Here is a 27791-nt window from a genome sequence, read left to right on the forward strand (position 1 = left end):
GGGAGCTTGCGGGCATGCGCGTACCATCGCCCTATTTGCAAGTTGACTCCGTTGTAGAGCGCTCACATACGCACCGCAACGACCTCTTTAGACACTAATTTACACATGACGGCATGAATAAACCATAAATGACGATAACACGTACACACGCGTAGGAATGCGCCGAATATGAAGACTTCTGCGAGACCAACGCACTTAACAGCATATGCTCCACTACAACAGCAACACGAAGGACACACATATATCTCTACTTTGGAGTATAGCGTACGTTGTACAGGTGAGCTCGAACTGGCATTTCATGCTTTGCACCCATATCGTCAAAGCTTATTGCCTGGACGTACATACGTCACGACCTATAGCATAAAATTGTTATTCCAACAATAGTTAAGACAATGACACTTTGGCCAAATGTTTCCGAACGCTGTCACAATTATAAAGCGTAACCTACCACAGGTAATAGAGGTAGTAACCATGAGCGTGCACAGGGTTACCTTCCCGGGGGTAGGGTGGAGTTCAGCAGCACCCCCCCTCCTCTGTCCAAGCATAGGGCAGACTTTGCAACCTGCACGCGCACGCCTATGGTAATGTTCATGCCTATAATGTTCACTAACCCGTCACACACGGAAGCAAATACTAACCCCGACGTTAGCAGTAACTAGAATGTTTACTACCTCTGAAGACAACGTTAGCGAAAGGCGGTAAACGTGCCAGGGGTGAATTCCGCTGTTACTACCTTTTTACACCTTTCTTTTTCAACAGGAAAGAACGCTGGCAGATCTGCAGACGTCACTAAGCATACAAAAAAAAAAAAAAGAACAGCGTATTCTCCGGTGAGGCATCGTGGAAGAGTAAGCTGTAAACCCTACCATCATAAAGAAGGTCACGGTGCATGAAATCGATCCTTTATTAAGAAAGAAACGCGGTCGGTGTAGAGAAAGAGTTTGATAAGACCCCAGTTAATGAGCGCGGGCCAGTAAACGTAGCCCTGGAGACCTTGGGTGAGGTCTACGACCTCTACAGTGGGCCCGACAACGCTCCTATGACGATGGCCTGTTGCTTCTACGCCGACATCATCTGGGCAAGCGAATTTGGACGATGCCCAGGCGGTCCATTTGATACTCCACTACTTGGCTGTCGCCCCATGTTGCGTCACGTCCATTACACTCACTTCCACATTAACAATCCACATGACCTCACGAGGAACGGTCCTAGCAACGTTTAGTGTCTAAAAACGTTGGGTCCTAGTGCCTTGCTGGCTTCCATGGAAAGCCTGTCCCCCAGCGCATCCGTGTCTAGCTAGTAAGATGGGTTGTAAACGAAGTATGCGATCAATAAAGCAAGAAAGAAAAACGAAACATCGAAGGGCCGGTTTCGATGGATCTCCGCAACGCTCAGCGCGAGCAGGACCACGTCAGGAGCCGAACCACCTCCTTTTGTCCTGAACGCCGGCAATGTATACCTTTATCACCCGAAAAAATGAAATCAATCAATAAATAAATATAGTAGCACTCTTCACTCAAATGATGCAGCGTTACGCCCAGCAAAAAGGGCTAGTGGGAACACGCAAAGTCCACGCCATTGACGAAATGCCTCTGTTATAAATGTACTTTCATTAAGTAGATGCACAAATTGAATAAAACTTGGGCATTCTAATTATGAGGTCAATTTTCAAGCTCACTTTAACACACTTGTCACAGTAAGGGCTTACGTTAAGTCAGTGTTCATAAACCTTAGCCCAACACTGAATTTACAAGAATGGACAAGGAGAACACAAACGACCACTTAACTTTATGAACATGTTGCACAAGAAGCAGGGGCGACGCCACGATGTTTTTACTGGGGGGGCAACCACGAAATTCGGCGCTATTCGTCATTTTTACTGATTGAAAAATAATAAGCTTTAGCGTGCTGCTAGCAAAATAATAAAGGCTGCAGAGCACAACAATGTGTAAATGAGTTCCTGTATGAACTTACAGAAATTCTGTTCGCGAATTTCCACAAGGCGAAAGACGCGATTACTCTCGCATACGTGACACAAAGGGAAGTGCGCGTGCCAATGTCTGAACACCCCCCCTTTTTTTTATTTCTATTCGCAGTGCGCGGGCATTTCGTGAAGCGTGCAGTACGTGCGACACGTTGGCCGGATCAATCGCGATTAACGCTGACCTCAACCCTGTCTTCCTCTCCTATTCCCTCCTCTCTCGGAGCTTTAGCCACGTGCTCACGCGCTGGCGACCGTTGGCCGGTGAGCGGCGTCCTTGAAAGACGCGTGGCGCCATCTGTCGCGATCTCCTCTACCAACGAACCCAAGCGGTAGACTTGGCAACAGGCCCGCATAAAAACCTCGCCGGCGCGGCAGCTGGCTCGCAATCGCGCCTCCCGCGTTCAAAGCCGACGGAAGGGCTCCGGGAGTTCTCCTTCGCTGAGCGTCGAAAGTCGCAAGCCCGTTAACGCCGCTGGCCTATCTTTAACACGCTGCACTGAGTTTCTTTAACGAAACGCGTAGCCCGAAGACTAGTTCTTTAGACTTACAAAGCAGGCAATAAAAACTAAGACCCAGGGTCAATCGACAGGGCGCAGCTTTGCCGAGAAACTTGGCGCAACCCGCCGCGCCGCCGTAGGTTCGGTATTTTCCGATTTTCGAATCGGAAAAAACCGCACCTCATCAGGGCAAATGGTGCCCTCGACACCGACGAGCTGCCTTCAACGCTGGAACAACTTTGCCCGGTGAGTCGATCTCGTATTGTAATCTCCTTCACGATTTCTTGTTTCATTCATGAGCGACTCCGTGACGATCGACCGGGATGGCTACAGTCTCTTATCTTTTCTTCTTCTTCTTAAGCTGTAGAGAGATGTATCATTGTGATAACGCTCTGGAAAGAGAGTTCCTCGTTGAACTAAGGTTGCACGGCGGGCTTGTTGGTTATCCACTGTGTATGTGTTTTGTGTCTTCTTCTCTGTCTCCCGTCCTCGATGCGCTATACCTCAGATCCTCGTTGGAACTGACGGCGCGAGATGTACGAAGCCGAACCATCGCGTTATCTTCTCTTACATCTTACGTGCCTTCACAACCTTGCATAAGAGAGGCGCCGCATCCGATTTGAAACGGAAATCAACCTGCTACGCGGGCCACTCGCGGCCGGAAATTGTTCAGTGGGAGGTAAACAAAAAAAAAAAAGGCTCAGATGTCAGAAAGAACAGTGGCTTCTATGTAGACTTTCTTAATGTTAACCACCATAATCGTCAAATGTACTGCAGATCTGAGTGATTCAGTAGCGCCGTAATGGCAGCTCATCAGCAGCATCCCATCCATACCGCCATGCAGGCAGTGCGCTGCAGTGTACCGCGATACACTGCAGCGCACTGTCTCGCATCATACGTCGGTTTTTTTTTTTTTTAACATGAGCGGAGATGCACTGCGACATCGCCGTCGAACCGACCACCACGCATTTCAATTTTTTTTTTTTTCAGCGTGCGCTTTTCTTGCTTACAATGTACACACATACAAATGCTCCGGAGGCACTGACGTAGTATCCGAACGCCGCGTTGTGATACGTCGATCTCGCGGTGACATCAGCTACGGCCTCTCTCCCAAATCGATATTTTATAACGCCCTCGACTCCTCTGCCACGCTTGACATTTAGCCAGGTGTCGACGCGCTCTTAATGTGACGCCGTAAAACCGCGGCTTAAATGACGCTGTACGCGGAAGCGTTACAACGAAGACGGATTGTTTTCCGCCATGGCTACCTCTCAGTTGGGGGTGTTGCCACTGCGTCAAACACTGCGGTAACCCAGTTGTAGGCCTAAGCCGGCTCCTCCTGGCAATGCAGTTGTATACGGCGGCCGTACAAAGCCAGGGAGGCAAAACGGGATCGTCATATTTCGCCCTCTCCGTCTTTCTTTTTATTCGACCCCCATCAACTCTCGCAGTCGCTCCAATCCGGTCGGAACCAGTTTCCGACGGCGCCGCAGTAGTAGGTGTGCGCGAGGTTCGCAGTGACAGTTTCGTTTTCGCGCAGCCGACGTACTGCTGCGAGCGAAGAGGAAAAATGTCGGGCGTGGTGTGAGTTGACGGGGCGGAAGCATGACGCCCATGGCGCCACGTCGTGCTTTACACTTCGCGTGTCTGTTACCTGTGGTTTGAAAACCAGATCGCTATGCATTGCTTCATTAGTTTTTTTTCTTCTTTTAATTAGCCGTTCATTCGTTAGAGCAAGAGCGCCGTGGCAAAATATCACCTGGCGGCCCTCGATGCATACCTGAGAGCAGCGCTTCTCCTTGCATCTAAAAGCGCAGCAGTGAAGCCGACACTTTTTTTAAAATGCGAATGCATTTTTTAGATCGGGCTGTCAGGCATATGGCGTTGTCCGCGCGCCGACAGGTGTCATCTCTCCGCTCTCACTCCCTCTCCCATAGCAACAGCTGCGGGCGCGCGCGCGCTTACGCTCGCCCCTAGCAACCGGAACATGTGGTGCGAGAGCGTATGAGAGGGTAGGTGTAGTGCTTCACCGCTCTTTCTCTCGCCGTTCAGTCTCACTCCTCCCTGCGCCCCACTCACCCACCCGCTCGCGCCTCACCCTCGACCATTCGCTGGCTGGGCGCCTCCTAGGAACATCCGGAAATGTGCTCGAGATGCCACTGTGAAACGCCAACGCCGAACCGAGAATGCCGCCGCCCCACTCTCCAGTCCCCTCGCTCCTCACTCTCGACCGTTCGCTGGCTGGGCGCCTCCCAAGGCGATGGCACAAGTCGGTGAAAGCGAATGTCTGACCACAACGGTACCCTCTCTCGGCTCAAGAAAGCATTCGCATTTTCTCAGGATTCTATTCGAGGAGGTGGGGGAATCTTTCTCGCTATTTCGGTCGCTTTCAACATTGCGACAGCAGCAGCGCGTTTTGCTCCTCAAGAAACTACCAGTCACTTCAATTCTCAATCTCTTAACAACGAAGCAGAAGGCTTCCTTTTTAAGGTTTGCTAGAGTCAGGAAGGACTTTTTCTGCTTTCATGTAAAAGTGAGGCTCCTATTGTTAGGGATGAAATCTTACAATGTTGTGTGCAGCTTATAAGAAAACTTATTTGATATATTTGGCCATACCCATGAAGGAAAGTGTTGATAATGAGCACGCTACTCTATAAGACTTTTGTTCCGGGCCAGTTCTGTGCTGAGCTTCGGCAAATGACCCTGAGCTTTGACAAATTGGAAATCAAATCGGCACAGAAAAGTCGGTTTTCTCAGCAACCACCACATCAAGGACTTGGATCACTGCGTCTAAACGCAAAAATTTGATTGTCGAGGAACTAATACGGTATTATTTAACACTATCAATTGTCAATAAAACTTATGAAAATGTCGAATTTTCAAAGAACCAAGTTCACAACTCTTTATACCTTTGCAGTACAGGCGACAGCTATCACTCTTGTATGGTCTACATCATCGCTAATGCAATATTGATGCTCTAAAATAGAACGAACAAAATTCTAAAATAACTTTAGCTTGAGTCTACAAAGCTAGTTGGTTCAAGAAGCTAATTTATGTCTTCTGGAAAAATTCCTCGTATGTATGAACCTGTTTCATTGGCTTTAGATGCTGCAGATACAGCTTTACGAAAGCCGGAAGTCGCTTTTGTAGTACCAAGTCATAAATTTCTCAACAGCTAGCTTCTGATTTATTTTTACCTTCTCCTTCTGCACATTTTTTAAAGGCGCTCGTGTTCCACTACATTAAAATGTTTTCACTGTATTAATCGGTGCCGGTGTGCACGTATGTACTATACAATAACTGCAAATTTTTAAAGGAATAGATAAAATGGTATACTTCAGATTCCTTGCAAGCCTGATGAGTCGACAATTAGACGTGAATACGATTGCAACATTTTCCGCGAAGCAATAGACGGTTGCCTTGTTGTTACACAAGCAATAAACATTGTCCACTACAAGTGCCGGGCACGGTCTAGCAGAGAGATATGAGGGCACATAAATTATCATTTACACGAAGCGTTTCATCGATTGCCATCTACATCTGATCGTTACGGCCATTACACTTGCCTGTAATCGACACGGGAAGATGCGGGAAACCCGCAGCCATGCGAGTGTCCTTGAAAAAGGCTGCGGAACTGTACAAGCAGTCACAACAGGCAGTTTCGATGATAAGGTGCGCAAAGCTTTGCGTTTGCGCTGGCCCCCAGTGCGCACAGGTTATACGCTATCCTCAGGGTACTTACATTCAGTTACGGAAAAAACGTATCGTATATTTAACAAAACGCTATTTCAGTGTCTAATGTCTATGGTATTTAATGGACGTTGCTGCTGTGCTCATGCCTTCGTTGCCGCCATCGGCGCTATCGCACGCACAGATTGAGGGCGGTGTTTTAGAGTCCAAATAGAGACGTTACCGCACCACCAACTTGAAATCGAAGCGAGGGCTGCGTGTAGCTTTCCGCTGCACGTAGGGTCGTGACGCTGTACATACGCTGCAGTTACACCACTGTTTTTGTTGAGCTGCTGCGTGTGCGCCCTATTCACAATAGCACATAATTAAACGTCAAGCTACATGTCAGATCACAATACGGCTGTTTTCCGTCGACCCGATTGTGGTTGCACACCGTCGATGACGCTCCGCAATGCGTGGCGACGTTCGGGCGGCAGCGTTCTAGACGCCATGCTGAGTCTCCTCCACCCAGAAGAAATAGGCTTGCGTCCTGCATCACGTCAACAGATATCACACGTGCGCAGAAGCGCAGTTTGAAATGCGGATGGAAAAAAGAGGCAGAAACACAAATGGCGGAAGAGGGCTACACAGACGCCAGGGGGGGGGGGGGGGGGAAGGCCAGTGGCATAGCCAGGGCGTGGCACAAAGGGTTCGTGCTCCTCGCCCCTGCCCCCAAAATTAAGGTGGTGCTCCTCCCACCCAAAATTCCTGCCTACACTCCTGAAAATGGGGGCATGCAGCTGAAATAGTAAGTAACATGCACAACATTAATCGTTGTGCCCAAAGTTAGAAATTTATTTGTGCAAGGTGCACTCCAGCTGTATACTACATGCTCAAAAGGAAGGAATTCAGTATGGGGATACTGAAACCTTCGTGCCCCCTTCAGTTATCATAAACCTATCGAGTCAGCAAAAAAGGGCAGAGGGAAGAGAATGTACATATGTACCACGCAAAAAAATGAACTTGTGTTTTTTTGTTTTATTCCATGGTCCCGTCTCAAAGAAAGCAAACAAAAAAACTAAATGTCACTTTTTTTATACATTGCTATGTGTCCGAATATATAAAAGCAAGGATTCAATGAAAGCTTAAGTATGAATTGAAATTAATTCTGCAGTTTGTAATGAAAAAGCCAGAGTATAAGTGCACAGCGGTGTTAGACTGTGGATAAATTCCGCAGAACTTGTGCTCAGTTCTGAGCACTTGGGTTTCCTAAACATACCCCAAAAGCAATGTACACAGGTATCTTTGCATTAATCTACATCGAAACACAAGCTCCGTGGACAAAAATGAAACAAGCTTTTGTGCCCGGTAGCACCATGCCACAGCTGCTATGGTCATCAATGCGGCCATCAACCATTACTTTCTTTGCGATAATCACACGATTTTTATTGTGCGTCTAACTACCCAATGTGATTGCTTGAAGAAATTCAAAGAAAACACCTGATTATTATAATATGTTCAGCTCTTTGCCTTATGTGGCATGTATATATGTATGTACTATATATTTCATAATTTTGGTCACCGGCTAACTGCCAGCTGTTTGGTATGACTAAAATAGCTACTACTGACTACGGGCACTAATAGGCATGATTAAAAACTTTTTAACTGTCATTTCCAAGTAGGACATCACTTCATTTTTTCAGGAACAGCCAAGAGTGATTATTCACTAATCATAATGCAGGAACAACATTTTTCAACAGACTGTGATGAGCCATGGTGATAAGAGGAAACATGCATTCAGTGCAAACATTATTTTAGTGAATGCATGCACTAGAAATCATTGAAATGTATTTTCACTACTCGAGATATTGAATGATCACTACGGATTAGTTGGGTTATAATGTAATATGACTTCAAGTGCAGCTGTGTCTATTTGCACTCCACCCCGCAGACAATAGAATGACATCGCGGGGTCATTTATTTCCTTGTTCAACATTCATTAACAACGAGCATCTCTCTGCAGTCTCTTGGGAAGTAGTAGTTAGGGCTGGAGTGAACAGCAGAGCTTTCATTTTTTTTTTTTAGAATGACCGTGCAACCATGTCTGCCCATAACAATAACCTATAGTCAACAAGGTATACAATTTGGGTTTGTTTCGGAAAAGAGTGCCTCCTACAGGCACTTTAGCACTACAGTGTCATGAGATGAATGTATCAAAGAAAAGCTGACAGCAGCTATTAATAACTGCATCATAATATGATGGCTGTGTACATGTGCCAGTTGGCATAGGATATTTTGTCAGTAGACCGAGAGATAAAGAGAGTAACATACAGTACGAGTACTTGTGTACTCTGTGTAGCTATCTTAATCTGTTTTCTTTCCTACTCTCTAAAATTCTTGCACATACATGAAGAGACTACTTGGGTTACAGTGTCATATGACATCAAGTGAAGCTACACCTATTTGCACTCCATCATACAGACAATGGAATGACATCGCAAGGTCATTTATTTTCTAGTTCAACATTCGATAACAATAAACATCTATCTGCAGTTTCTTTATTCAGAAGCACCGGGCTGCCCTTCAAGAGAGCTCGTGAAAAATTGAAGGATTGAGATGCAACTTTCACTTATACTATGCTCTCCCTCCCACATTCAATGCCTTGCTGCGTTACCCCAGAGCCAACTATGTGACATAGTTGCAGAAATAAAAAAGATGCACTCTGCACATGTGGCTGATGAACAATACATTATCGCATTGTAGTGTTCATGAGTATTTCTCTAGCCATCAATCTACGAGCTTAGATAGCTATGCTGTACCAAAGCTACAATGTTGCCATCCTCAGCTGCCATGTGCTCGCACTTAACTGTTGCCATCATGTTTTAAATTCTTGGTGCAGGGTGAGCTAGGGCCGTGCGGCACCTAGTTGATAAGAGCAGCTAGGCCATTTAGAGGCGACGCTTCGCCTCCACATCCAGTCTTCACAAACAGAAGCGGCAGACCCACAGCTTCTGTGCGACATTACCAAGGTTGCCCGACTCCTGTTTGTGCTGCAGCGAGTGCCGGCCGGCTCCGTGCCAGAGCCGTCGGCAACCAGTGCTGCCCTCCTGTTGGGGATTCTCGGCTCCTCCTCTTTGGTCAGGAACACACAGAAGACCCCACAGAAACTATTTCGAGGAGGTGATTCTGAGGCACTCGCCTCCCTCAAATACGTGTTGTGCCACAGAAGACACCACCCTCACTTCCCAAGCTCACACTGACACAGTGCTGTGTCGTTGTAGAACTCTTGGAAGACTCCTTCAAGAGTGTTGTGAGCTCTAGCCCTCCAACATGACGATCACGTACTCACTGAACGTCTCGGAGGCCCGGCTGTGCGGCTTTGCCAAGCTGCTTCTGCGATGGCGTGGCAGCATCTACAAGCTCCTCTACCGGGAGATGATCATCTTCTGTGCCCTGTACTTTGGCCTGAGCGCCCTCTACCGGCACATACTCAACGATAACCAAAAAGCGTGAGTGTTCTTAGTGATCTTACAGAGGCATGGGGTTTTCGTAACTGTAGCTCTTACAGTTGAACTCTCTGAACATTCATTGAATGTTATGAAGGGGTATGACAATCGGAAATCTTGGATATGTAAATACATTCACTTTTGTTTCAAATATAAGTGCATTTTCTTTTGCTTTTCATAACATTCAATCAAATGTTCAATTACAGCACATCTACATGCAGACTTGCTTTATTAGTGTCATTGAAGATTTATTGCACTGCAAGCACTGGCGAATCCAGAGGGGCAGCAGTAAGAGTGATTGCCTCTGTCTGCCCCTCCCCGTTCTCGTACACTGATCACCAATTAAGACAAATGAGTGAGACCACTGTAGGCACAAATCAACAGCATTTATGCGGTGATGTGGTTTTAGTGATTATAGTAGCTACTGAAAACAAAAAAAAAAAGGACCTCCGCTCTCCAGTTTTACTTTAAGAGACGACCACCCTCCCCTGATGTGAGTGGTTGGATCTGTCCCTTACTGCAACAATGCTTCTGCGTGAGGTCCACTAACTGCTTTAACTATGTAATCATTAAAGGCAATAATTAGCACAAACCGATCCAATTGTGTTTGCAGGCTGCCTGACAGTGGCACAAGGCCACAATGTAAAACCCATGCTTATTAGTAAGAAATGGCTGAAATTTCACTCGTTTTCATTCTTTTTATCAAAATGTAGACAATCCTTTTTTTAGGAAGTTTATAGTAGACTTCTTGTCACTTTTCTTGCTGATTTCAGAGCGAATGTCAACTGCTGGTACATTATGCCACCCTAAATGGCACAAATATGCGCAATATAACGCACTCGCTATTTTTACAGTCAGTGGTCAAATGCCTTTGGATAAGCACTGACGCAAACACAGACATGTCTACAGCTCTGAATATATTGACGGTTGCCACATTCTACAAAATATGGCTTGTTCATTTTTTTTTTATTGAATAGTATCTTCGAAAGCCTGGCCAAGTACTGTGAGAAGTTCACGGACCTGATCCCGCTGTCATTTGTGCTCGGCTTCTATGTGTCCATCGTCGTTGGCCGCTGGTGGCAGCAGTACATGAACGTGCCCTGGCCCGACAAGTGAGTGTCACACTTGCAATGGCAGGCTAACTAAAAATTGTCAAGTGTACATTTAGCCACAGTTTCCCACATTTGTGCTCTTAAATATAGTGGTTTGTCAGTCTGATACTACACTCAAGCCTTTTTATAACAAAGTTGCATGTTACACGAAAATAAGTTCGATATACTCAAAAACTCGTTATAAAGGTTTGTTTCTAACACTATACTTAATACAAAGCTATTTCTCATTTACTTCATTGTAACCAATATCGTGTTATACTCCGGTTTTTTATACTGAGGTCTGAGTGTGAATACATAACAAAGCCGATGCGGCAAACTCTCAGTAAAAGGAAATTTTTTAAAGTGGAGTTGCTGCTTAAACGAGAGTGCCTCCATCATGATCGGTTTCACACATGAATTACGCACCACTGTTGATCTCTCACTAAATAAACCTCCTGTTAAATGGAACTGATGGCACGCATGCTACAGAACGTGCTTTCTCAGTTACTTTAGTCTTCGTTTAATTCTGCTGTCGCATGAAAACAGGACAGTGCATGTATGTCAAGTGTTACCTCAATCAACAGAGGAAGAAATATTTAGGAAATGAAACTCCCGTTAGAAGGAACGTCCGCAAGCGTCCAGATAACGTCACAAAATGTACAAAAAGAACAAGCTCTGACAAAGACATTTCAGTTAGCGGCGCTATGCATCTACACTACAGCTCGATGCATCGCACTACTCGATGCATCTACACTACAACACATTCCTGCAACTTTTGCAAGTTACTTGAACTTGTAAGTGCACCATTATCTTTGCGCTTTCACTGCCAGGACAGCCGCAACATAAATTTTGAAGTCAGTCAATCAATCTTTGTTCACTTGACAACAACTGCATACAAGCATGCAAAACTTATTCAGAGGGATGTCCCCTAGCACGGGTCTAACTGAAGAGGACCTCAGCTACGTGAAAAAGGCGCGCTAGCTGTACGTTAAACCTTTTTGCTCTGTCTTTACTGAGATGGCGTCATGATATACGTACTAGTGTGCACACAAAATGTTAATCCCTTTGTGTCACAGGGCGGTGATGGCCATAGCAGCATACGTGAACGGCACTGACGAGCGTGGCCGCGTGATTCGGCGCACGATGGCCCGCTATCTGTCTCTCCTGTCGGCGCTCACTTTCCAAGCCATCAGCACAGCGGTCAAGAAACGCTTCCCAACACTCGACCACATGGAGGAAGCTGGTGAGAACTCCTGGTCTTTTCTTGTACAACATACATCTATCTTTCTTGCTCACAGCCTTTGCAACACAGCACCCTTATTTTTAAACTTGCGACTTGCTTTTGTTGTTGATGTGCGCTATTGGCAAAAGAAGAGACCGCAAACACTCAGCTAATAGTAAATTAAGCAATTTTGATGCCTTGAGTTCCTTCATATTTTTCAACACACAATCTCTTTGACGAACGCAGTACGGTGTTTCAACGAGACGGTGGGCGAGGGACATTTTGACGGGAATCTAAAAGAGTTTCTTTTTTCACCTCTTTAGGAATGCCCGCTGCAAGTTGTTAACTATCGCATGTAGTTTGACTCGGACATAGGATTTGGTTTATGACGAAATAATAGCATGACTGACTGTGCAGAAATCAGGTCATCATTTACACTGTGATCACAATTATTTAAACTTCCACTCGGTTTAAGCTCTGTCTTCAGAACCGTGGCACAAAAATTATGTAAATTTCCTGCACTTACAGACAGTCCATCACAATAAATGATTCAAAAGGCTAATGTTTCAAAATGGTCAATATCAATGAACTTGCCCAATCTTCTAATCAAGTTTCTTAATCAGCATTAATGTCAGTATCAACATTTACAAGCTAGAGTAGTAAAAGAGAGTTATGTAATGTAGGATATAAGTGTAATAACTGTATTACACAAACCTTTCACAATAATAAATTATACATTAGAATGTTAACTAATATTGAAAAACATGTACAAGTGGTGTGATGACACCTCATGTATTCATTCAGATAATATCAGCATCTGAATAATGCTCATTATGTGTTCTTATGAAAACGCAATAAATTAAAATTTGTACTAACAAGTGTCTTCCTTATATCATTGACTGCTGTCCATGCTACAACAGTCCGGATAATTTGCCACAATTTTGTTTTATTTTCAACACCTTGAACACACTTGAACACCTTTGGTCTATTATGTATAGAAATGCACAGAAATAATCCAGATGGATGCTCCTTTTGCTTGAATGTGCACTAAGAAAACAAACCCAAGGCACAAGTCATGCTGACAAATTAATGAAACCTCTAGCATGCCCTAATTGGACTGGTGTAATATGCACTCGGTGCTCTATGCAGTATCAAGACATGGAATGCTGTTTTACTTCAGCACCTAGCTGCTTCGAGATGCCAGGGAGTCGAAGAAATCACAAAAACAGTTAATGTCCTTCGTGACAGTTGACACACTACAATTTTCTTTATTAGTTTACAATCGCTAAATGTTTGCATTAACTAATGAGCTTGTGTTTGGGATGTGACACATGAATGCTCTTGCCCTGCCTCGTGACATGCCATTCGATGCATGAAATTTATGGGAAATGTTGCCTTATGAAGCCATCCAACCAGAAAATACATCGTATCACTTTAAAAATAGCACAGCTGTCAAGAGAATAAGGCTTGTTTGCGCACGTGAGTCAGCCAGCACTTGTATTTACAACTGGCAAGTAGGCAAGCCTGTTTAGTCGTGCAGGTTTCAGGTGGTGGCATTAGCAAGAGCACTGGAGAATTCCTGGTTGTGAAAATCTATGCGGGCAGAACATGAGTATTCTTAAGTAAAAAAATTGGCCCTGTATCTACATGTTTCACAACAAATGTCTTCGAAAGACGATAGTTTTGCGTTTGGAGAAAGTGAACAAAACGTTTATTTTATGTTCTGCGCGATAAAATTGGTCAATTGTATTCTGGACGCGCTACATTAGAGAGCCTTGATCCATGCAGCGAAGGCGAACGAGTGCATCGAGGCACGTTAGACACGAGTGCTATCTGGCAGTTATCTTCAAAAACAAAGGAAGACCGGCACGCAGCCCATCTTGAAGGCGATAAGGTGTAGAACCCAAAGCGATGGGCAGGTGCCACCACCGTGTTGTCTTGGCAAAGCATTGGAAGCCCTTGCCTTTTTGAGCATCGTATTTCATTGTCAGCGCAGTGTGATAAACGCTACAGTCCTTGGAATTACTTATGTATGTCTTCTCTAGTACAAAGGCACACATACAAAATATTGACATGTTGTTATGGTGCCTCACATTAAGTTGAGCAATATTGGTGGGTGCTGCGGATGGGGTCGGTCGTTTAAGGTATCATCCGGTGCCGTTAGGGGTATTGTTATGGCGGACAAACCGACAAATGTACAGATAGACAGACCAAAATTTTTGCGTCGAAGTACCCCAAGAAGGACTATCGTCTTTAATACAGATAAGATATGCACTAATACAGTAGCTCGATCCTCTGCTGTATGCTATCTTGCACCTGTTATCAGCACCAGAAGTAGGGATTTACACATGGTTTATCTAAACATTTAAATGCACAATGACGTGCATGTAGATTTTTTACATAGACTAATGATGAGTGATTATTTTGGCATCAAAATCATTAACAGGACGCTCTGTAGAGCTGTGTGTGCACATTTAACTCTCCTACCAAACTGCCCATCAAGAGAAGAAATGCAGAACTATTATCAAGTCACAGAGTTTAACTCAAGCTGGTATTTCAGGAAGCATGTCGATTTATACGGAGTTATAGCATCTAAATACTTCACATAAAAAGATGAGGCTATGAAATCGTTAAAGGAGACTGAAGCATAAAGTTTATTATACTTATCTCACTGCAATGCAGACAGATATTGCACTTCTATGAAAGGAAACTTCAAAACTTGACAGTTATAACAATTCGAAAAAGACACACTATAATTAAACGTTTGCAAATATATATTTAGAATAACGCTTCACTCACCAATGAGATGTAGCAAATGCATTTCAGCTGCAATGTTATATATTTCCGTCAATCAATATAACTCAATCAATAACTTTACTTACAAAATTATTACATCGAGGCATCACAGATATGTGTGATTGCAACTCGACTGCTCTGTGAACCACATATGTACACCTGGCCTTCGTTCACTATGATTACAAAAGAAATAAGAACTTCTAGCATCCCATGAAAGGTAGTGGATCACGTACACATGTATAGTCGTGGTGAGCTCTGATGACGACCACTTTTACGCAACAAAGGTGGCTCGAGATATTTTTTCTGAAACATGTACATGATGCGTGTGCATACAGTGCATGTGCTGAGTGCCTTCCACGAGTGATCAAAGTGAGTGCAACAAAGCCTGTGCAACTTTTGCACCAAATTTGCCTTCTTTCAATAATTACAAGAGGGTGTGGAGAGGTTCTAGTTGATTACAACAGGAAAATAAATTGGACCATCTGCCGCTGAAGGGAACTATGTGTAGATGCAAAGCAGCGGGCGCTAACGCTTACACTGTCGGCGACGTTAGCGCTGGTGCTCATCAAGCAAAAGCTAAGATGCCCTTGACTGAATTCCAAAAGCGCTATCCCGTGCCTACATATACGGGGTGACCAGTGAACGGTTGTGCAGAGAGAGCAGTCGGTTTTTTATTAGCAGACGACTTTGCGAGGTGAGAGAGGGGGGAAAGACAGTTTTGCGGGTGTCACACACAGCGAGCGGCAAGAGGTTAGGGTGAGAGTGACGTAAATTTGCATGCACTGCGAGGGAAAACATGACCTACTTGGCACCGCCCCAACACCTGCGGCCAGGGGAGCATGGTGCGGACGGAAGGACAACGTCGTATAGACTAGTCAAAGAGCTGCTTCGCATCTAAACTTTGTCTGCTCAATACCCACAGTCGGGCTTTAAGCTTACTGATGTCGTGGCTGTTGCAAACCCAGTGCTCAATTTTCTCTATGAACAGGCGAGTGATTGAATGTGCTTGCACACAATGCACAAATGTTGATTGCACTTGTTTGCAATAGTATCAGGAAGTAATATACAAACACTGCTGATGTAAAGAAATAACAGACATATGTTTCAAAAACATGCCTTTCGTTTGTAAAGGCACGAGCATGTTGGTGGGTTAAGGTTACACATTCTCCTTAACAATTCATGCTACAGATGACTCACAATGGCTAAATTCTGCTTCCTGGCAGGCCTCATGACGAAGGAGGAGCGGCGTGTGTACGACTCGATCCCGGTGTCCCACGGCAAGTGGTGGGTGCCGGCGCAGTGGTTCGTCGCGCTGGCCGTTCGCGCCCGCAAAGAAGGACGCATCAAGGACGACATCCTGCTCAAGCATCTGCTCCAGGTGTGACAATGACTTAAGAAAGATAAACGAGAGACTGGCTGTGAATGATGGAGCGAAACTCTTTGCTGTGTGAAACCCCTAACGCTGCCTTCTTGGGGAGGCCGCTCAGCTCCCCCTGAACGCCACTTTCCCCATGGCAGGGGGCACCCCTCATCCTCTTCCCCCAACCCAGGGCCAGCGTTGGTTTCACGTGTCCTACCTGCCTCTTTGTCCACCTCAGCTTGCCATCCCGATGATCATCTGACTGAAGATGTTGCTCTGCAGAGGCTGTGAAAGCGAGAGGGCGAGAGAGAGAGAAAGGTGTAAGCAACAACTGCTCAGCCGGTTACCAGGGATCTCTTGAGCGGTGAAGTCCCTGGTAAATGGAACTCTGTGGTTCTGGGCCGGCTTCTTCCCGACAGGGCACCATGCCGACGGGAAGAAAGTGGCTGGTGATTGGTCGGCGGCACTGCTGGGCTTCCTTGCAGGAACTCTGCTGGCTGTTGTTATCGCTGATGTGGAAGCTGCGAGACGGTATGACAGAGTTATAGAAAGAAAATTTATTTATGGGAAATATTTGACTAAAGTAAAGCTTCTCTGGCCGCATACTCTGAAAGACAAAGGAAAAAAAAGCCAAAGGGGTTGGAGAACAAAGTGGAGGAAGGACACGTGAACCAACACGTGGACGAGTAAAAAGTACATTTGTGATATAATCGTCATACCCTTACTGAAAATATGATCTGCAAACATAACTACTACCCGAAAGCTCACTTCTTGCATTTAGAATGGGGACAAGCCTTCCGCATTATAAGGCATAAACTAACACTGATCCACAACACCGTCACTAGCACCCATCAATCAATGAACAAAATAACCAGCAGTGTTCTTTCTTGTGAAGTTCCTGCAGCTGCCCAGACTGCACTGTCACGGCCATGCCGCTCTTGGTGGCGGGCGGTCTCTTTGCCCTCCGAAGTGACCGTCCACCTTCCCAGTGGCGTGCCAGTCGCTGACCGCTATTTTCCTCTTCTCTCTCCCGCCCCCATAGGAGATGCACGAGTTTCGTGGCTGCTGCGGCATGCTGTACAGCTACGATTGGATCAGCATCCCCCTGGTTTACACGCAAGTGGTGACGCTGGCCATCTACACCTATTTCCTGGCCACAGTCATGGGCCGGCAGTACCTCAGTTCGTCCTCTGGTGCTGAGATCGACCTGTACATCCCCATCTTCACCATCCTGCAGTTTTTTTTCTACATGGGATGGTTAAAAGTAAGTGTGTTAGCACGTCACACCTTACGATTTGTCAATGACAATGCACTACTGGGCAGAACTAATAGAAGGAGGAACCAAAAACAATCTTGTCGATTAGTTCTTGTCTTGGCACATTGTCTTTATAGTTTCATTCTATTCTTGCAGCTCAGAATTGTGTTTCAGTCAGCATTTATGTGCAACCAATAAGACTCAGCCTTATCTCTTCGCACCTTGAAAGAATGTTTGACTAGCAGCCGCACTTTACTCGTCTTCTATTTCATGCTTGATCGGTTCACAAAGCTGTTACTAGGGCCAGCATGTTTCGGTAAAGAGCAAAAATTGTTCAGACAATGTATCGTGCAATGTGCTTTTGTTTGTATTAATGCTCATACTTGCTTGTTTCATCCGATGCAGGAGCGTCAAAACTTCTAAGCATTTTTATTGTATCGTTATTCTTTTGCTCGTATAATTATTCTAAGAAGCTGAACCTTTATGTTTAAATAGACTAGTCAACTATAAGATCACTTGAACCTATACCAGTAGGTGATGATACCACTGATGGACCATCATGAGTATGTGCCCAGTAGCCCAATTTTCTATATTACCACTGATTTACTTTCCTGAAACAAGGGGGACATGCGCTGTGTGGTCCTACCTGTCCACACAAGCGCATAAAATGGCCTTGGATCCATTTGTATGTAGGTATGCCTATAATATGTATGAACAGCTTTTCGTTGTGCGAACTAGCTAACTAGCTCTAGGACGACTAAAAATCATACTGTAATTACTTATAGGCCATGTAAAGCCTTAATAAAAAGTAAAATATAATGAATAAAACATACTAAATATAACAATATTGTCTTAGTACACAACCACAACAAAATCCTACAACCAGACCTTTGTGTATTTCTGCTGTATGCCTCATATGAGTGTTTTATCAATGCTATTGCCCATTCATGACACAACCCTTAATGTATTGCAGGTGGCTGAACAACTTATAAACCCCTTTGGTGAAGACGACGATGATTTTGAACTGAACTGGTGCCTTGACAGAAACCTGCAGGTGTGGTGGCCTTTTCTCCTTCGTGCCACATCCAATTAGCGAGACTTATCTGTCATTTTATGACAATATATATTGGCACTCCACATGAGCTTGTCTTGTACAGTGTGAGGAAGGCTACAGTTGGAAATGTTGACTCGGACACCAATAATACCTTTGCAATTTCGAAAATTAACATCAGGATCCTTACTGATTGGACATGATTAAATGCTGACCAGGTTCCAACTCTGCAACTTCAAAATGTGCCCTAGAGTTACATTATTTGAAAAGGTGATGAGCAACTTGTAGTACTAATCAGTGATTATCGAACGCTTACTGACATCCACTGTCAGCGGTAACAAATTTCCAAAAAGCACTTGTTAGCATCTGTGATGCATTGCCAACAAAAATTTTGCCTATTCCGACTTGAAGCGTAAGGCGTAAGTGAAATTTTCTTCTGCTTTGTGAAGAAAGTGCAACAAGCCCCGCCACGGTGGTCTAGTGGCTAAGGTACTCGGCTGCTGACCCGCAGGTCGTGGGATCGAATCCCGGCTGTGGCTGCTGCATTTCCGATGGAGGCGGATACGTTGTAGGCCCGTGTGCTCAGATTTGGGTGCACGTTAAAGAACCACGGGTGGTCGAAATTTCCGGAGCCCTCCACTACGGCGTCTCTCATAATCATATGGTGATTTTGGGACGTTAAACCCCACCAATCATCAGAAAGTGCAACAAATGTAATTCCTCATATGGATATTCATCAACTAAGAAGGAGCTAGTTTAAGTCAAGGAATGATTATTCTACCGGCTTTCATTCCAAAAGTGCTCTAAAACATGGAGCGTTATAAAGAATTCCTCGTCAAGGTGAATAGCATGACCTCAGTGACAAGTTATGCCACGCTTAAACATCACGGAAGCAAGTGAGCAGTGCTACCTATTATATAACGCAGCTCACTTCCTTGAAAAATAGTACTGCGTATGCAGCTAGACAAAGACTAGTTGCGTATGCCATGTGAGCCTCAATACTGTTTGCCCCTTCTAATCTTATGTGCTACCGTTTCCTTTGGATGCGGGCAGGTGTCATTCCAAATCGTCGACGACATGCACCAGCGGCATCCGCGTTTGGTGCGCGACATCTACTGGGATGAGGCAGAGCCACAGCTTCCTTACACCAAGTCGTCGGTGAACCTCCGCACTCAGCCACACCTGGGTTCCGCAATGACTCTCGAGTGAGTTGCTACGTCCTTAGTAGAGGTTTGCATGGTTCTCAACCAAAGCTTTACAGCTTTGGTAGCGTTTTAAGTTACATTCACACGACTCCCCCAACACCATAGCTCACTCCGGGAACAGCTTCGCTGCTCTCTTATGTTACGAAACGCGCAGTTTAGGACTTCGATGAAGGCCACTTCACTGCCACACAGAATGAACTGGGCTGCTCCAGTGTCTGTACACTGAATTTTACTTTACACATGGCAGTAGATATCCATACAGTTTCTAGGACTTGACTGGTATTAGAGATATCAAGAACGGTAAACTATACTGGTGCTTCAACTGAGGTACACGAATAAGAAAACATAAAAAAAAAAAAAAAAACGTGCTCACGGCACATCATGCAACATTTCCTGTTCTATGCTACTCATACACGACCATGTTAATGCCATCACTTCATGCAAGGTGCTTCGATCACATCCCTTACACTAAGCGAATTGCTGAATTGGTATGCGGTTTTTAGTTTGAGTGTTTTTCAGCGTAATGTCATCCACACTTCTCGCAAAGACAATTGTCTCATGTAACGCACTCAACAACATGCATGTAGCCTTTGTGTGCCCGATGAAATTATGCCTGACACACAAAAATATGTTACTTATATCCAATACACTCACTATAAGCATACGATCATTCCAGAAAGCTAGATACTAGAGTGATTCGATGACATCAATCTTGCTACAATAAATGTATCAGCACTTATACGTAAAAAGTAAGGAGGCGACGAAGCATTTCGAATTCCTTTTTCCACGCCACAGTGTGGACCCCGAGGAGTCGGAGTTTGTTCCCATGGAGACCATCCTGGAGGAGGACCACGACGAGCACAAGTACTCAAGCCCCCCGACGTCGCCACCAAACGCAGCTGATGTGCCACAGGTGCCTGGGCCACTTGGTTCCCATTTCTACCACATGCCGCTGCACCTTCAGCCATCGGAGTGCGCACCGCCGTCCACCATCTCGAATCACCTCCTAGACAGCCCACTCATCTCGTGAGTAGTGTCCTCTCTTCACAGACCTTGGCAGTATGCATATTTAATAGGAGAATCGTACCACTCTTCCCGGTGCCGCTGACGAGCTTCGTAAAGTGTGTGACAAAAAGAGAAAAGAAGCTGCCAGCAGTATTCAGCAGACACCATTGAGAAGACGTTGGTTCACACACAGCAATGTGTCGCCATTTTCTTGCCACCCAGTGCACTGCTGTACACTGTCTGCTCAGCTAACCAATCGCCGACAAGTGCTTCTGCACAGCAGCTACGCAGCTTATCTCCGTCACCATGAGAATGTGCAAGCCGTGTTGGCACCTTGAAAGCATTTTATCATTAGATTACCCTGTGCACTAATGGGAAGCCATAGGTATCGAGAGCTTAAGTCATAAGGATTCCCAGCTGCGGAAGATGGTTACAATCAATAATGTGCCAACGTTTCATTGCTGCAGCAAAGACTTTAGGTAATCACTAAATTTGATCACAATGAACAAACATGGCACTCCAAAGTCTTCAGTCTAATGCACAATGGGGAAAAATCCAATCTGTACGACAAATTTTTGAGCAACGTCTAATCTGTACACTAGAACAACCACTCCTTTTTTGGATATTTTATAATCTACAAGAGTTTGTGGTTCATAGTAAAATTTCCATCTATTTTAGAATATCTATAATAAGAGTGATTGCCGTGCTTTTTGAAATGGTCGTGCTTTCTAATGGTGCATGCAAGCTTATTAGGCTAGCTCATAGTGCTATGGCCGGGCCGTGTAATAATGCATACACCTTTCCCTTATGAAACTTATTAGGCCCATTTATAGTGTTCTATATTGATTCATGGTGCACCTTTTGTTTTGTATTTTGATCTATTCTACCTTGGTGGCTTGCAGGACTCGGAACACCTCTGACAACACCACCCAGACCGGGTTTCGGATCTTGAGTACCGGCAGTCGCCTTCTCAACCTCATCATTGGCAGCAGCAACGAAAACTTGCCACCGTCACCCAAGGTCAAGGAGCACCCACTCGCGCCGCACTTTGTGTCACGGCCACAAGGCAGCCGACGCAGCGCACGGACCGTGTCACTCTGCGAGGGCCTCGACCACCGCAGCCACGAATTCGCGGTCGAGGAGCGCCGATCGCTACTGCGTGGAGATGACCGGCTGGCCACGAAGGAGTCGGTGCCAACGTCAGTCATCGTTGACTTGACTGCACCTCCCACGACCATCGAGGAGGCCAAGCAGACCGATGAATCGCAGCACGACAAAAGAACGGAAGAACAGCCGGAGCCATCGCCGTACGAACCAAACAGTTCGACTGAGAGCCTGGTCGAGAACAGTCAGTGCAGCACCGACAGCTACACTCAGTTGCTGCCACCGTAAAGCAGTGGCAGTGACGTTAGTCGGCACATCTGGCCGCAGCTCTATAGACCGGTGGTCAACTTTGAGGAAAGCACAACTCAGGTGCCAGATGGGAAGCACCCGAACGAATCGGGTGCTGGAAATTCTTTCTGGTGCAGTGGCCCCGAGTCACTGCTTTCCAAAGCTGTGACTCGGGGCCACTGCACCATTATGACACAAGCCTGCACGGCCTGCTAATTCAAATGATTTTCGCACTGGCCAGACACTTAAGAGCAAGGAGAAGATTTTGAGACACCGGCACAACCTACTGTAGCATTTTGATTTCGACTCTGGCTGGAAGTGTGGCTATATTGGTGATTTTCAAAACCAGGCCCTGAAGCCATTGTGACTTGAAAAAAAAATTCATGCAGTCCACTCTCAGAAGAGTCCAGGCTGAGTGCAGGAAGAGAATAGCAATCTCAGCCATGTGTTCTCTCATGCATTTACGTGCAACCGAACTATTGAGAACAGAGAAAGCATAAAGGCAAATGCTGATCTATTCATGCGTGTAGCCCATTGCAAAGGTACTGAACAAAGCAAGGGTGACAAGTAACATTAAACTGCATGCAGCTTTCACGCTGACAGCATGGCAAAGAATATCAGCATGGCAGGTTGAGCGAAACCTGCTGAGAAAGTCTGAATCGCTTGGAATGAAAGCAGACATGATGTTATTGTGCACCTGCAAGTGTGAAAATGGACAAGCACAGTGGGTGTCCTATGATTCAAGACAACTCATCTTAAGGTATTCTATGCCCTAATCTGCATGCTTTCGTGAAGTCTCCTACACAAGGTTTTCGGCAGGTGGCAAAAATAGAAACGATGTGTACGAAAACCGCAACGCTGATCCTTCACAAACGGTCCATTTCGGGGCCGCACTTAAACACTCGTCCCACCAAAACGGCAATCAGCCTTGGGCATGTTGCCTTGGGCATGTTGTCATGGGCAAACCTGATCAGTTTATGTAGACAGTGTGTTAATCACTTGTCAACATTGAGGAACGGATCTCTGACGCGTGAGGTTCACCGGTGATATTTTTGTGCTTCATGACAGTGTCTGTGCAGCCGTTTGTGATTATTTGAACTGCGTGCTGACTATAGTGCACAAGTTGTGATGTGCACTCGTGACTTAGTGCCCACAAACAGCAACGCTCTTTTCTTTTTCTATCGTTCTCACTTAGCGGCCCATTTTATTTGCACCGGAAGAGCTGAGAGACACCTTAGCTGTTGTGAAACTTCTTGGCACGCATCTCGTGATGAACTGATTTTGTGTGCACCTCATCCATGCTTACAGATGGGTTACGGTGAACTGCGACTCAGTTTCACAAACCGACTGTGAACCGTGACAAGCAACACAAACATTTTCTCACACTATTTTTTGAAACAAAGATGCACTATGATTCAACCCCTGTGCCCCTACTGTAACCGGTGAAATGACCAGTGATATTGATCTGATATAGTAACACGAAGAAACAAGTGACCATTTACATTACCTTTGCCATCAAGATACTCTCGAAAGATGTGGGATATAGTGTTGACCCGAGAAATTGCAAGTTCCATGAGACTGTTTTTTTGCATGCAGGTGTGATGGTGATCCTTGTGAACATCTTGTGAGTAACCGTTTGAGTCAAAAACATCTGCATTGATTTTAGTCATCCAGTAATCAAAGCCTTTGCCGGTCAGTAGCACTTCTTTGTGCCATCTTTGGTCTCCCTAAAGGGCCAGTAAACAAGCTCCAACTTTTTTTTTTAATTTTCCAAACAATCTCGCCAATTCTTACAGAAGGCCATGGCAGTCAAATTTTGTGAATATCATAGCACTGCATGTCATGCAGCCGCTCCATTAAAAAAAAGAATAATTCCCATGCCCATCTCCCACGCGTGTCTAATCAATACTACTTAGACACGAAGTGACATAACCTTGCTGTCGATTGGTCCTTTTCAGTACAAAACTAGGCCTTGGCCCTACAGTGATGCAGATTTGACCACTTTGACTTGGCAGTCCACGCTTTCATTTTCCTGTGCTGCCCTCTGCCATTTAGCTACAGCCCCGGGACTACCAAGACAAGCGGTATGGCCAGAATGAAAGCTTCCGAGACGAAAATGTGTCTCGGGACTTTTACACTTAGGGAAGGGTGCATATTTCCCCGGTGCCTTGTACCCCTCACATTGTGCTTTCTCCCGATCCCGCTACCTCACGACACGGGAGAAGCCTTGCTCCATTGTTGGCTGTGTGCCGATGACATAATCATTGTCGTGTTACGTCGCCAAAGTGGGCAAGGTCGCGACTAAAAGTTGCGCCTACCACTACTTGCTGCTGAGAAGGATGGGAAGGCCATGCGAGAAACCGAAACCAGCCAAAGTGGGTTGTTCTATACCCTGTAGCTTCCTTATTACAGCACTTATTCGCAAACTTTTAGTGGAAGCATGTTCACACCGTACAAGTGCACAGTTATTTCTCCATCAGGAAGTTTGGAGTGCAAGGTTGTTTACTGGTCCTTCAAGACAAAGGGGTAGACTGAGGAACCAGTGCAACAAGGCGGTCATCACATAGTATACAGGACAGTGATGCTCCCACTGTCAAGAGCGGTGAAGCTGTCTGTGCTAGTGGGACAGCCACAGTGCGTGTCATCGAACATTTCTGCAGGCATACAGCAATGTACTGCTGCAGTGTTTGAACCACTTCTAACTTGCTAGTGTCAAGACACTGAAATCTTCTCGTTGTTGGGCTCTTGCAGCAATTCGCACTTGGCGGTGGCGACGCCAAAGCATGTCAATTTATTTTGAAAGGAGCCTCGGTACTCTTTCCCCCATTTACAGGGTCTCGAGTGTCGTTTTCCAGCTCGATTTATTTTCCACGTCGCCTTGGCACTTGGCCAAGAAGTAAGACCGACTAGGTCGGCAGCTTCGGTACTGCAGAGTATGTCCAATGTCGCAATGCCTCACATGTGCAGGGCAATAGACTGATGCAGTTCTTCTGAGACATAACGTTGCACTATTTGTCAGTGTAACTCGACATATCCCAAGCAGCTGCCAAAGCACAGTGTACGATTTGGCAGAAAGGTCAAGTAGCAGTGTACGTTTAGCAAATTGGACAAGGCTTCTGAGCGTGCTGAACTTCTTTGTGGAAGTTTTGCAGCAGAAAGTATAGACGATGCCTGTGACGGTACACGTCTCTATGCGTACAGCTGTTCGTACGACATGAACAAGTGACAGGTGTGAACGTCTAGTGAGCACAGCTCTGTTCTCTACGAGCTCTGTGAAGGGGAAAGGAGTCTCATTTGTTCTTTGACCAATGACCATATGCACTTTTTGGGTGAACATGCACACACCACACGGGCTGAGCTTCTTATTTATTTACCTGTTATATGTCACTCTCTCGGCACTGTCGTTGTTTGAATGTTTACTGTTGTGGCGTGTTTAAAGTGTATGAGACTGCTCGTTTTTCAGTGTTACCCGTTTCTGGCGACATGCCCCAGATTGTGCATGAATGACACAGCCGTTCATTGATGATATGGACTGCTACCGTATTGGCTTCCAGGAGCTGTAAATGTGGCTGTAGTTGATCGAGCGGGTCAATGTCGTCCAACTGGTGAAATTTTGTTTGCGTTGGAACGACAGCTACCAGTATTAACGGCTTCACGATTCAAAATTAGCGATTTCCAGCAGCATTTGTTTTGAACAAACTGTCGTGATATGTCAATCACTGGCCAGAACATCGTTAGCATGAAAACAGACTTCGTTCCCTCACAGTTGAAGGATGTCACAACAACACTGTCCCCTGTTTAATCCACTATGTTTAGAACAATATCAAGAAGGCATGTACTGAGGAATGGCCAAGTCCTTTTATCCTGAAGCGTCACAGAGGCCTCAGCAAACGTAGAAAGCTTATGAATGATGCAAGGAAAATGTAGCGGTGTACGATAATGCTATAAATCAGCTGCAGCGTTCACGACACAGACATTAGACACACCTTGCAATGGACTTGTCAGTCCTAATTTTCTGAAAGGACATGTAACTGAACTGTACAGGAAAATGGCCATAGAAGAACCTCAGAATGATGCCATGAAACTGTACTCGGGAAAGACCTTGCGAGACAAATATATTAATGCTCAGATCATTTCTCTGTGTTGACCATGCAAAAAGAAAGGCTGCTCTTTGAGCCACCTCATGCTAAAAGGACAACATGCTCCCAGCAATCCGATCCAGCTTTATAGGATGATAACGGACAGCCTCCCCAACAGAGTTATATGCTTTACTTCCAAGAAAGTCTCTTAAGTGTGCTCTGTTAGACATCCGTCATAGATCAACTATGTTCCTTGTGTGTTTGACAAGTTGCTTAGCATTGGGGAGGATAGACTTTTCACCCAACGAAGCTGCGTTACTAGACATTGTATCGTCACATCGTTTATCACTTTCTCAACATTTCCTTCTTCTTTTTGAGTTCCTGTTTAAATGTGATCGTTTCACTGTTCGCTACGGATCTTTTACATCCGACTCGCAGACTAGTGGAATGGCTAAAAGGAAGACTTGGAGCTTTCTGTGAAAGCTTATGTAAAATATAGACACTTGAGCAGTTCTCAGTTTCACCTGTTGGCTTTTATGTTTTTTTTATGTGCAACTGCATTTATTACAGCTTATTGTGGATTCTAATGAACACATCATGCCAGCACTACTTTGAATCTTTACATGAAGTGTTGGAAAGTTGTGGTTTCACTGAACAACATATGGAGTTCTTTCTTTCGTTGCTTTGCATTTAGGAACTTTAGCCCTTATACTGCTTGCGAAAAAGGATACAAGCTGAAGACTCTCTTTGTTGTGCAATGCCTGCATTAAAGAAACTACTGTATTGCTGAAATAAAACTGCTTGAATGCACTCTTTGTATGTGGCTGTTGTGAATGTATTAAAGTTTGAGCTCATTCATAAACATTTTCAAAGCTTACTTACTACAGACAGACGCAGGTGCGACGCCAGCAGTCACAGCTGGTAGCAAGCTGCCAAACTACAGTGAGCATGAAAGCTATTAGTGTCATGTGAGCATTTTAGCATCCAAAAATATCATACAATGGCTGAACATTATAAATTGCGTGAACATGAGTGAAAGAGTGTGGTTCATTTGGTAATAAAGTTTTGCACCAGTTATGCGTGATACTACCTGGTGCATTTCTTTGCTTAGATATGCTCGGTTTCCATTTATAGGCTTCCCTAAATGCTTGCTACTAATCACCATCTATTCAGAGTAGCAAAGATACTTTGATATTGTATCACGATACAATACAACATACTCTGGCAAGAAGTGGCAATATTGTATCAATAGCAGTGATGTCCTGCGGCACTTTGTGCAACCATACGACATGTGTAAGATGTCTTCAACGGCACATATTCTCTCGTCGGAGGAAAATAGTTAGAAGGTTGCATACTAGTACTTCTCTAAAGAATGCCTTACGCTAGCAAATATTTAGACCACGAAAAGTCATTGCAGCTTTACGTCCTCTCCGTAAGCACGATGCGCCGCAATCTATGTCCCTACGATTACCAGCGTTCTTGCTGATGTGCACCTGTCCGGTGATAGGGTAATATGTAGTGGCTAAGATAGAACTACACAGTGACATTTGCACCACTGTGTGGGGGGCTTCTCATAGAAGTTCTCGTGATTAGGTGGCAACGCATTAGCTGGTCAGCAAGCAGAGCGGTGACTCCCACCAATTATAATAGCAACAAGTAAAAACCACTACCAGAAAAGT

General features: G+C 45.1%; 2 protein-coding genes across 2 annotated transcripts in view; one reads left to right on the forward strand and one right to left on the reverse strand.

Annotated features, from left to right (window-relative positions):
• The first annotated feature begins 2372 nt into the window (after positions 1 to 2372).
• On the forward strand, positions 2373 to 26927 carry LOC119164473 (bestrophin-4). Its single transcript, XM_037416668.2, has 10 exons — positions 2373 to 2727; positions 9050 to 9659; positions 10634 to 10768; positions 11824 to 11990; positions 15989 to 16143; positions 17168 to 17389; positions 18354 to 18434; positions 19485 to 19636; positions 20432 to 20662; positions 21544 to 26927. Exons 2-10 carry the CDS (start codon positions 9481 to 9483, stop codon positions 22031 to 22033), a joined length of 1812 nt encoding a protein of 603 aa, XP_037272565.1. The 5' UTR covers positions 2373 to 2727; positions 9050 to 9480; the 3' UTR covers positions 22034 to 26927.
• LOC142769020 (uncharacterized) overlaps positions 14600 to 27791 on the reverse strand; it is a 49179-nt gene continuing 35987 nt past the window's right edge. The window contains exon 3 of the mRNA XM_075871797.1: positions 14600 to 16646. Coding sequence (XP_075727912.1) covers positions 16360 to 16646 — 287 coding nt within the window. The 3' untranslated portion in view covers positions 14600 to 16359. The remainder of the gene's footprint in view (positions 16647 to 27791) is intronic.

Source organism: Rhipicephalus microplus, chromosome 8 (assembly GCF_043290135.1).
Source record: "Rhipicephalus microplus isolate Deutch F79 chromosome 8, USDA_Rmic, whole genome shotgun sequence".
In the NCBI taxonomy this organism is placed as follows: domain Eukaryota; kingdom Metazoa; phylum Arthropoda; class Arachnida; order Ixodida; family Ixodidae; genus Rhipicephalus; species Rhipicephalus microplus.

Excerpts from the sequence above, each read along its gene's own strand:
- LOC119164473 (XM_037416668.2), top strand. The coding sequence starts at position 9,481 with ATGACGATCACGTACTCACTGAACGTCTCGGAGGCCCGGCTGTGCGGC. Across the intron at positions 16,144-17,167 it reads TGCTCAAGCATCTGCTCCAG|GAGATGCACGAGTTTCGTGG; the intron begins GTGTGACAATGA and ends CCGCCCCCATAG. Across the intron at positions 17,390-18,353 it reads TCTACATGGGATGGTTAAAA|GTGGCTGAACAACTTATAAA; the intron begins GTAAGTGTGTTA and ends AATGTATTGCAG.